The 11,726-nt window shown below is 48.4% G+C and overlaps 1 protein-coding gene across 2 annotated transcripts in view; it reads left to right on the plus strand.

Moving 5' to 3' along the window:
- Positions 1 to 11,726, plus strand: part of MYO1E (myosin IE) — a 301,820-nt gene that overhangs the window by 189,415 nt on the left and 100,679 nt on the right. For both annotated transcript variants that reach the window (XM_027765947.1, XM_006141773.3), the window contains exons 14-16: positions 908 to 1,075; positions 2,536 to 2,621; positions 6,357 to 6,438. In XM_027765947.1, the coding sequence (XP_027621748.1) occupies positions 908 to 1,075; positions 2,536 to 2,621; positions 6,357 to 6,438 (336 nt within the window). The remainder of the gene's footprint in view (positions 1 to 907; positions 1,076 to 2,535; positions 2,622 to 6,356; positions 6,439 to 11,726) is intronic.

Raw genomic sequence — 11,726 nt, forward strand, 5'->3', positions numbered from 1 at the left:
AATCACCCACCAGGGGGGATGGCCACACTGCAATCCCTTCTCCTCCATTCTCCTCTCGGGATCTTGGGCACACAAGCACACGCGCCCGGCGTGAGTTTAAGCCACTGGGTCTGGGACTCAAACCACGGTTGACTACGTGGGAGTCCAGTGACATGGCCATTACGCTAACTGCTGGTCCCCAAAAAAACTCTCTTAAATAAAAGTGCAGGACCAGCAGATAGTGTAATGACTACATTGCTGGAATCCCATGTAGCTGACTGCGGTTCAAGTCCTGGACCCGGTGGCTTAAACTCCTGCTGGGCACATGTGTGTTAATACCCAAGATCCCGAGAGGAGAATGGAGGTGAAGGGATTATGGCGTGGCCATCCCCCCTAGGAGATGATTTCTCACTTTCTGTCTCGCTGACTTTCTGGCGAACGCACACACCCTATAGCAAAAACCTCTCCAAAAAAAAGAAAAGTGCTATGCAAAAAAAAAAAAAAATGTAATGCACGCCAGACTGTGTACACTAAATAACTGTTTAAATGATGCCTATATGGGTAACAGACTGAAAAAGAACAGTAAGAAATGAATTTAGGGATCAAAGAAAAATGTTTTATTTTTCCTTTGGATTGTTGAAATCAACTTAGAATGAATAGGAGTGAGCAGATAATGATCTGTGCCTGACTTCAAATCAAACTTCAGGGAGTCGACCGCTTTGTGGAAAATGGACTTTGGTCTATCCTTCAATCCCCGGCGAGACTCCCCATTTGGGACTATTAATCACGTCCTTGCCTGAAAAGAAAAACTGACTTTCAAGATGGTATCTGGAGTCTAGGGAGTTGTTTCCTTGCTGAGGAAGGGGCCGATAAGCGCTGAGTGTTTGGAATGGGCAGTGATCGGGCCTTGCCTTCTCGGTGTCACCAGAACCCCCCTGGGATCATGAGCATCCTGGACGACGTGTGTGCCACGATGCACGCGGTGGGCGAGGGGGCGGATCAGACGCTGCTGCAGAAGCTGCAGATGCAGATCGGGAGCCACGAGCACTTCAACAGCTGGAACCAAGGCTTCATTATCCACCATTACGCTGGAAAGGTATGGCCGGGGGCAGGGGGCAGGAAACGATGCTGTCCATCTTTTCTTCTTCTTTTCTGAATATGTATTTATCGCTATACGGCATGTGTGCTCACTGGAGAGAGACAGAGGGACGAAAAATGAGAAATCACCCCCTGGGGGGGATGGCCATGCCTCCTTCCCTTCTCCACTCTCCTCTCAGGATTTTTGGCATTCACCCAGCATGTTTTAAAGCCACCAGATACAGGACTCAAATGGCATAGTTGGCTACGTGGGACCCAGCCACCTTGACCTCCATGCCACCAGCTGGCCCAGAGTCACACATCGTGATGTCTACCTGTTTTAAGCCTTTGGGTCTGTGATCTGTTTTCTTATAAGGCAAATAAGACAGATGTCCATATGCCTCCCTGTATGTTATTTGTTCAACAGATAGGACCTATGAATTATTTGGGGAGGCAAAACAAATCATATATACACGATTGCATATTTTAAAGCATGATTCACCCTGGCACATGTATTAACTGCTAAAGGAATGGCTTCTTGTCTCTGCTACAATCACAGACTTGTCTGCACGTGCCTTCTGGCAGTATAGCTCAGGGCTCAGAGCTTACTTGTGGTGTTGGATCCCATTAATGGTGTAAGTATTGGTGCCTACTGGGCGCCAGGCTGTGTGGCAGGTGCTGGTGATAGGAACGTAAGCTGAGGTCATAGCTCTTAGGACTTCCTGGTCCCTTGGACATTGGCTAGTGTCATTGTCATCCAAACTGGCCTCTCCTTAACCAGGCTCTGTGAGCATGAGTTTCTGGCCAGATTGCTACGACTTCAATACCACTTCAGGGAGATACTGCACACCTCAAATAACACCGTCCATTGCAATAGATGAATGAATGTAAGCAGTTTCATTTTCAGTCTATCTTAGCTATAATTTATGGGGCCATCTGGCAGCATGGTAGTTAAAGTGGCTAGATCCCACATGGACAACTGCACGGTTCAAGTCCTGGACCCATTGCTTTGAGAAACATGCTGGGCACGTGTGCATACATGCCCAAAATCCCAAGAGGAGAGTGGACCCGAAGGGACTGCAGTATGGCCATCCTGCCTGGGACGGGGGAGGGTAATTTCTCACTTTCACTTTCTCTCTGGTGAACACATGCACCCTATAGCAAATTTAAAAAGAAAAGAAGAATTCATTACTGAGACACCCCTAGGGATCCATGAAGACAAGGTGTGTGGTCTGGAGAGGAAGGATCCTGGTCATGTCATCTGGGCCATGTAGGCTGCAGACAGTACTCGTCACGTCTGCGGTCCTCGCTGCTAAGTCAGCTCACATGCAGAGCCTTCATGTGACAGCTCATGACAAAATCCCAAATGCTACATCTGGAAATGCCCACGTTCTGCTGAGGATAGCCATGCCAGCTTGGGTTTTTCATTGTTTGAAACGCTTCAAGGATAAAATTCGACTTCTCTCTATTCTTGGCCAGGTCTCCTACGATATGGATGGCTTTTGTGAAAGGAACCGTGATGTGCTTTTTATGGACCTGATCGAACTCATGCAGAGCAGTGAGCTGTAAGTGTATGTGGCTTTACTGATCGTGAGATACGGGTTTGGTGAAGCTTTCAGTATAAAGCGAACTTTGTGGTGTTTGAGTGGTTAGCATTTTGCTCCTTTGAGCGGTTGGGTCTGGATTATATTTAGACTGCCGTGTGTGGTTTCCCATAGAGGTTTTTCTTTTTCCGATCTCTGTCTCTTCTTTATGTCCCTATCACTTTCTGCCACCAAACCCCAAGTGCCATCTGCATGTCCTTCAGGGCCCCGAGCTTCATTATTTTTAATACTATTGTCAGGGAGAAGTGACCGGAGCATTGAAGCTGGGGTGGCAGTTTTTGATCACCTGAGGGTCTAACACTCTGGTCTGTGATACCTGGAATATTATCTCCTGAATTCTTCATGGTCACTACACTTACTTTTTTTTTTCTTTAGTTTGGGTTAGGGCACATTTACTCGCTAGAGACAGAAAGAGATAGAGGGGGGAAAAGTGAGAAATCACTCCAGGAAGGATAGCCATCCCCTGCAATCCTTTCTCCTCCATCCTCCCTCCTGCCACCCCCAGGATTCTGAGCATGCACTCACATAAGTTTGGTGTGTTTCTCAAGCTGCCAGGTCCAGGACTTGAACTGTGTAGTCAGCCATGTGGGATCTCACCTCCTTAACCTCCATGCCACCTGCTGGCCCAGGCATTGCACTTTTGAAGATGGCTCACGGCTTACTAAGACCCAAGTTAACCTGAGTCCCTGAAGCACTCTGGGAAGGGCATTCATAGAGGAACTGACTCAGGAGATCTGTTTTGACTCCCCAGTCCCCATCTAAGCACTAAGACTAGACGCAGTGGGTTCCCCTAGAAGCTGCCAGAGCTCTCAGGACCAGCTCTCTGTCCTTTCCCTCCCTCGTCCTTGCAAAGTTTCCCAAGATCCTGGGTAACAGAGAAGGAGATGTAGTTCCCATGAGCAGGTCCACACAAGCCAGGCAAGTTCAGTGTTGCAAGGCTTCCCGGGTCTCCGAGTTCTATAGCTGCCTCCTCCTTGGAGCTGACGTTTTAGTCTCTGTCACTCAAAATGCCGTAGCAGCAAGGCTCACTTCTCCAGTACACACAGCAGGCCTGGTAACTTTCTAAGACAGGCCTAAGTGCGATGAAAGCAAAACTGAGTTTCCTTTTCAGGCCCTGCTCAGAGGTAGTTCTGCTTCATTTAACTCTCCCGCTCCTCCCCATCTGCCTCTCCCCACACTGCACTTCCTTGCTGCCATGCCTCCACTCGTGAGATGTTGGATTTCTGTGTAGTCAAAACACCCCAGGATTCTGAGCATGCACTCACATAAGTTTGGTGTGTTTCTCAAGCTGCCAGGTCCAGGACTTGAACTGTGTAGTCAGCCATGTGGGATCTCACCTCCTTAACCTCCATGCCACCTGCTGGCCCAGGCATTGCACTTTTGAAGATGGCTCATGGCTTACTAAGACCCAAGTTAACCTGAGTCCCTGAAGCACTCTGGGAAGGGCATTCATAGAGGAACTGACTCAGGAGATCTGTTTTGACTCCCCAGTCCCCATCTAAGCACTAAGACTAGACGCAGTGGGTTCCCCTAGAAGCTGCCAGAGCTCTCAGGACCAGCTCTCTGTCCTTTCCCTCCCTCGTCCTTGCAAAGTTTCCCAAGATCCTGGGTAACAGAGAAGGAGATGTAGTTCCCATGAGCAGGTCCACACAAGCCAGGCAAGTTCAGTGTTGCAAGGCTTCCCGGGTCTCCGAGTTCTATAGCTGCCTCCTCCTTGGAGCTGACGTTTTAGTCTCTGTCACTCAAAATGCCGTAGCAGCAAGGCTCACTTCTCCAGTACACACAGCAGGCCTGGTAACTTTCTAAGACAGGCCTAAGTGCGATGAAAGCAAAACTGAGTTTCCTTTTCAGGCCCTGCTCAGAGGTAGTTCTGCTTCATTTAACTCTCCCGCTCCTCCCCATCTGCCTCTCCCCACACTGCACTTCCTTGCTGCCGTGCCTCCACTCGTGAGATGTTGGATTTCTGTGTAGTCAAAACACATAAAATCTATTTTCTCTGCTCTGAAAAGGTTAGGTAAGCCACAAGTCCTGTCTTGTGGCTTTCATGGCCGTCAGGTGCAGACCTGCTTCCAGAGATTGATTGATTGATTATTATTAAAATGTCTGACAAGTTTAAGAGCTATCGATGCTTCTACAGCAGTTCTCGTCATACAGGTGTGGCTGACTGTTTTGTAAACTCTTTTGCTGCAGACTCTGTAGGTGTGTCTGGTCAAGTGAAACGCAGGTTGCTGAGGAGACATCCTAGAAAGTGCGAGATACTAAACGGTCATTTAGGAGGAAGTGATTGAGTGTGAATGTCAGGTTGCCAACTTATGCGGCTCACTTCACTCCGTGGACAAATAACATATGATGCACCCCCTGAATACCAGGCAGCGGGGCAACAACTGTCACGTCGTCACCGTGTGCTGGCGAGGAAGGCAGCTAACAGAGGCAGCTCAGTTAGAACTACTGGTGAAATGTGGGGGCAGGTCTCCACCAAGTTTGTAGATAATGTACATTATGAAAAAAACTTTCTGGGACCAGCAGATGGTGTAATAGTTACGTCACTGGACCATATCATTGACTGCAGTTCGAGTCCCGGACCCGGCGGCTTAAGCTCAGGCCGGGCGCATGTGCGTGCATGCCCTAAGATCCCAAGAGGAGAATGGAGGAGAAGGGATTGTGGTGTGGCCATCTCCCTGGGGAGTGATTTCTCGCTTTCTGTCTCTCTGTCTTTCTGGTGAGCACACATGCCCTACAGCAAAAAATCTCTCTTAAAAAAAAAAAATGAAAAAAGATTCCCAAGGATTTCAAATTTTGGGGCACTAGTGATTTAATCTGTTACTCCTTCACTTACCATGGCTCATAGTGGGCCGGCAGGTGGTGCGGAGGTTAAGGAGGTTGGATCCCACATGGCTGTGTGATTGAGGTCTCAGATTTGGTGGCTTGAAAACACGCTGGGCACACGTGTGTTCATGCTCAAAATCCGGAGAGGAGAATGGAAGAGAAGGGATTATGAGGTGGCCATCCCTCCTTTGGGGTGATTTCTCACTTTACTCCCCACACCCTGTCTCTGTCTCTCTCTGTCTCTCTCTCTCTCTCTCTCTTTAGCAAACTCATGTGCCTTATAGCAAAACTTAAAAAGATGGCTCATACTGAAAAGCAGTTTGCATTTTGTCAGTGTTTTCTGTGTGGGGGTAGGGACAGTGTGCTCCTGGCATCTAGCAAGCCGAAGCTGTTGCTTAATGTCCTACAGTGTATAGGACAATGCCCCACCCGCAACAAAGGATCCCCTCGCCACAAGAACCAATAGCGTATGGTTCAGAAAAGCACCAGAGCCAGGCAGGCTCCGTGCTGAACTCAAACTCAGCCATTTGGTACAATTCCCAAGTTCTGGTCTCTCTCGCTTATCTGAACTAACCTGCTGACCTTTCTCTGTTGGGATACCCCAATTTTGCTGAGTGGGGACAATCAAAAGGTGGAATTTTAACATTTTATATCTCAGGCTTACAAGATGCCTGTAGAATATTTTCCCTTTGTGTCTTATGCCTATTGTTAATTCCTGAGTCTCACGTTGACACTTCCACTGAGCAATATGGCTTCTCCACAGCCAAGGTTATGTGTCTCTCGACAGCCTGCTGCCTCATCCTCGACGGAAACAACCTTGCAGCTCCCAAGGTACCTATGGTTGCTAACCCTCTCTTTCTCCTTTTCCAGACCTTTTATAAAGTCTTTATTTCCTGAAAATCTGCAAGCTGACAAGAAAGGGCGCCCAACTACTGCCGGAAGCAAAATAAAGGTTCGTTCTATTTTGGGACGTTGATAGATTCCTATACGAGCGAGGGTTTTCTAGGAGTCAGGAACTGCACTCCCGGGCCAGGATGAGGTCAGTGAGATGTAAGGGGGATGGTTACAGAGGATGCCCAGAAGTAATATCGCTGCTCGTAAAAAGGTTACAGGATGCAAGCCGAGTTTGACTTGGCTGCAGTGAAACCCCAAATGGATATTAAGTACCTCCGAGCTTAGCAGTCAGCAGATGATAATCAGCAGCTTTCTGAGAGGAAATGGCTTTACACTGATTCTGGAAGAATTCATGTTAAACCCACAGAGAAAGTTTGTTTTTGGAATCTCATTTTGTATATTGATGACAGTTTTCCGGGTCAAGCCCCCAAACTTGCCTAAGACAAAATGTTTCTGACCTGAAATTCTTCTTGGGGGTTTCTGTGTGTCCCTCCTCGCTGGGTTTTGCTGGCCCTTCCTTGCTGTGAATTGCAGATGCATCTGGCCACGTGTGTCTCCAAGTCAGAAGGAATTCTTAGTGTTTTTCAAGGGCCCCTTGTGGGAAGTGCTCTGTGTTTTCTGAGCCATTATGAGGCCAAAATTCTTTGTCTCTAATTATGCTTGGAAATGAGAGGTTGTGTTGAACACACTTAATCATTTAACTATGTTTTCGAAGTCAGACCAGTTTAGATGATTTTTCCTTGGGCCGTCGGTGGCATGGTAGTAGGGGCGGCCGGGTCCCACATAACCAATTGTGCAATTCGAGTGTCGGACCCAGCAGCTCGAAAAGATGCACCAGGCACATGTGCACACGTGCCCCAAATCCTGCTAGTAGAAGTGGAACGAAGAGATTGTGGCATGGTCATCCTCCTTGGGGTGGGGGAGAAGGGAGGATTTCTCTCTCTCTCTCTCTCGTATGCATATGCACCCAAGGTGAAAAATAAAATAAAGCATTTTTTTAAAGAACCTTTTTTCTTAATCTTAGTAGTTAAATACCTCCTCAGTTTTACACCCAAAGGGCTTCTTGAGTGGTTTACAGTGAGACTTCGAGATTCGAGCACCCATGTTCAGATCCCAGCTCAGGCCTTCACTTGCTCTGTGGTTGTCAGTGTGTTACTTACACTCTCAGTGCCTCTTTTGCATATCTGTAAGACCTCAACGGGAGGCCGTGATGATTAAATTCAGTCATTCATCTGAGGTGCAGTACTCGAAGCATATTGAGCACAAAGTGGACGTAAGCTCCCTTGACTTCTGCTCAGTTCTCCGTGGACACTTGTATGTACAAGGGCTGGTTTCCTACCTCGACTGTCTTTCCGCTCTGGATTGCCGTGTCCAAGTCCCCCGCCCCATGTCCTCCTTGCAGTGCCCTCTGGGACAGGCCCAGCCTCACAGACACCAGGATTCTCATTGTCTGCTCTCCCGATCGCTCACCCTTGAGTGCTTGGTACTGAAACCGCCCTTCCACCCCCAGTGTACTCCCTGAGGGCGGGAGCACTGGCTGGGATCCAGGAAGCAGCCAGGGAAGCGCACAGCACTGAGAAGATGCCAGTCAACAGGAGCCCTCGGGTTTGGGGGAGGAAGCCAGATCACAGTGAGTCTCCAGCTGGATGAGGAGGGTCCCCTGAGTTTTACCATGGTCACAGAACTGGAAAAGTCACTGGTCCTGTGACCGTCACTAGATTAGGTGCACTGGAGCCGAGAGCCGAGGGCGGGACACATGAAATTCTCACGAGGCCCAGATATTAATGTCTGTGTGAAGTTTCTGACTCATGCCTTCACGGCCAGGTCCTGGATAAGGATAAGCTCTGGGCTGGAAAACCTAGTCATGAGACTGTCACGTTCAGATCCAGGGGGCTCAGATCATCAAGGCTGGGGTGATTCATTTTCAAGTGCTCTGAATTAGTCCCCTAAAGAGGAGAGTGGGGAGGTGGAATAGGGGCTGTTTTTCTCCTCCCTTTAAGAATTGCTCCCTTTCTTTCTTTTCTGCTCTTAATCTACTTGACTGTTCCGGGTTGCTCCCTATCTAGGCTGTGCTCAGACGGTTTAGGGTTACAAGGCTTGGACCTTTGTCCAGGGAGATCCTGATACCTGCCAGCTTATCTACAGGGATCGTATTGTGTATTCTCACTCTAACTGTGCCCTCCTTGGGGACTGCAGGACCCATGTCTGCCTCCATGTAGCAGCAGAAGCCTCCCTGTTTTAGACACCCACCCTCTCCAAGGCACCTCTTAGAGTTACATAGCTATGACCCAATCTCTTCTATTTCCATAACCAACCACTGGGGGTTTTTTTGTTTGTTTTTTGTTTGTTTCTTTGTTTTTAAGGTTTTTGCCATAGAATGTGTGTGCTTGCCAGAGAGAGAGAGACAGAAAGAGGGAAAGTGAGAAAGCACTCCCTGGGGCGATGGCCTCACCACAGTCTCTTCTTCTCCGTTCTCCTGGGACTTGGGACAGGCACACGCATGTCTGGTGTGATTTTCCAGCTGCCACGTCTGAGACTTGAACTGCAGTCATAGCCACAGTATTTAACAGATATCATTCTTAATGATATCCCTTAAGGTGTAAGTATTAAGGGGATCCTGAGTTCTTTGAGAGAAAAATGAACGTTCCAGGTAGTTTTAGTGTTGGGTATTTTATTGTATTTTAATCACGTAGAAATTTAAAACTGATCTGTAGAATGTAATGACTAAGGCATTCATTTGGTGGCAACTCCCATTATTTCTATGATAAATACAGTGTACTATATTGAGTAGCACGTGATTTTTTTTTCTTTTTTTTGGAGAGGATTTTGCTATAGGGCGCGTGGACAGACAGAGAGAGAAAGAGAGACAGAAAGTGAGAAATCACCCCCCGGGGGTATGGCCACGCCGCAATCCCTTCTCCTCCATTCTCCTCTCGGGATCTTGGGCACGTGTGCACATGCGCCCGGTGTGAGTTTTAAGCCACCGGGTCTGGGACGCGAACCGTGGTCGACCATGTGGGAGTCCAGCGACATAGCCATTACGCTAACCGCTGGTCCCTAACACATGATTTTAAGGCTTCACTCAAGTTTATATCATTGTGGCTGGAAGAGACCAGTTTTGGAATTGGAGCCAGACTAATGTTACAGAGAAGCAGAATCAAGCCCAGTTGGCAAGGGTGGACCGGCTGCAGCTCTGTTGGGGTGAAGCCTGGGATCCAGGAAGCAGCCAGGGAAGCGCACAGCACTGAGAAGATGCCAGTCAACAGGAGCCCTCGGGTTTGGGGGAGGAAGCCAGATCACAGTGAGTCTCCAGCTGGATGAGGAGGGTCCCCTGAGTTTTACCATGGTCACAGAACTGGAAAAGTCACTGGTCCTGTGACCGTCACTAGATTAGGTGCACTGGAGCCGAGAGCCGAGGGCGGGACACATGAAATTCTCACGAGGCCCAGATATTAATGTCTGTGTGAAGTTTCTGACTCATGCCTTCACGGCCAGGTCCTGGATAAGGATAAGCTCTGGGCTGGAAAACCTAGTCATGAGACTGTCACGTTCAGATCCAGGGGGCTCAGATCATCAAGGCTGGGGTGATTCATTTTCAAGTGCTCTGGATTAGTCCCCTAAAGAGGAGAGTGGGGAGGTGGAATAGGGGCTGTTTTTCTCCTCCCTTTAAGAATTGCTCCCTTTCTTTCTTTTCTGCTCTTAATCTACTTGACTGTTCCGGGTTGCTCCCTATCTAGGCTGTGCTCAGACGGTTTAGGGTTACAAGGCTTGGACCTTTGTCCAGGGAGATGCTGATACCTGCCAGCTTATCTACAGGGATCGTATTGTGTATTCTCACTCTAACTGTGCCCTCCTTGGGGACTGCAGGACCCATGTCTGCCTCCATGTAGCAGCAGAAGCCTCCCTGTTTTAGACACCCACCCTCTCCAAGGCACCTCTTAGAGTTACATAGCTATGACCCAATCTCTTCTATTTCCATAACCAACCACTGGGGGTTTTTTTGTTTGTTTTTTGTTTGTTTCTTTGTTTTTAAGGTTTTTGCCATAGAATGTGTGTGCTTGCCAGAGAGAGAGAGACAGAAAGAGGGAAAGTGAGAAAGCACTCCCTGGGGCGATGGCCTCACCACAGTCTCTTCTTCTCCGTTCTCCTGGGACTTGGGACAGGCACACGCATGTCTGGTGTGATTTTCCAGCTGCCACGTCTGAGACTTGAACTGCAGTCATAGCCACAGTATTTAACAGATATCATTCTTAATGATATCCCTTAAGGTGTAAGTATTAAGGGGATCCTGAGTTCTTTGAGAGAAAAATGAACGTTCCAGGTAGTTTTAGTGTTGGGTATTTTATTGTATTTTAATCACGTAGAAATTTAAAACTGATCTGTAGAATGTAATGACTAAGGCATTCATTTGGTGGCAACTCCCATTATTTCTATGATAAATACAGTGTACTATATTGAGTAGCACGTGATTTTTTTTTCTTTTTTTTGGAGAGGATTTTGCTATAGGGCGCGTGGACAGACAGAGAGAGAAAGAGAGACAGAAAGTGAGAAATCACCCCCCGGGGGTATGGCCACGCCGCAATCCCTTCTCCTCCATTCTCCTCTCGGGATCTTGGGCACGTGTGCACATGCGCCCGGTGTGAGTTTTAAGCCACCGGGTCTGGGACGCGAACCGTGGTCGACCATGTGGGAGTCCAGCGACATAGCCATTACGCTAACCGCTGGTCCCTAACACATGATTTTAAGGCTTCACTCAAGTTTATATCATTGTGGCTGGAAGAGACCAGTTTTGGAATTGGAGCCAGACTAATGTTACAGAGAAGCAGAATCAAGCCCAGTTGGCAAGGGTGGACCGGCTGCAGCTCTGTTGGGGTGAAGCTGGAACTGTAGTGTGGAGAGATCTGAGAGCAGATGCAGGCTCCGCGTCGGCGAGGGGACTGTGGGGCTACGTGCGCGGTGTGTGCAGTATCTCCAGACAGTCTTGCTCTGTCGCGATCCTCTCGCCTCAGCCTCTCAAATAGCTGGGCCTACAGGCATGGACCACTTTGCCCGGTCTTTTAAAGAGGAACGGGAACCAAACCCAACCGCCCATGTGGCCTGAGCCTGCCGAGTCAGCACACATTGTCACACCCAGACTGGACCAGTTGATTATAAATCCAGCCTTTAGATTAAGATAATAAAAGTTTCTAGGCAACCAGGTGGCATGGTGGTTAATGCGCTGGATCCCACAAAGCCGACTGCGTGATTCTAGTCCAAGACCTGGTAACTTGAAAAAATGTGCCAGATGTGTGTGTGTGTGTGTGTGTGTGTGTGTGTGTGTGTGTGTGCCAAAAATCCCAAGAGGAC

The sequence above is a fragment of the Tupaia chinensis genome, unplaced genomic scaffold (genome assembly GCF_000334495.1).
Source record: "Tupaia chinensis unplaced genomic scaffold, TupChi_1.0 Scaffold000063_1, whole genome shotgun sequence".
In the NCBI taxonomy this organism is placed as follows: Eukaryota; Metazoa; Chordata; class Mammalia; order Scandentia; family Tupaiidae; genus Tupaia; species Tupaia belangeri.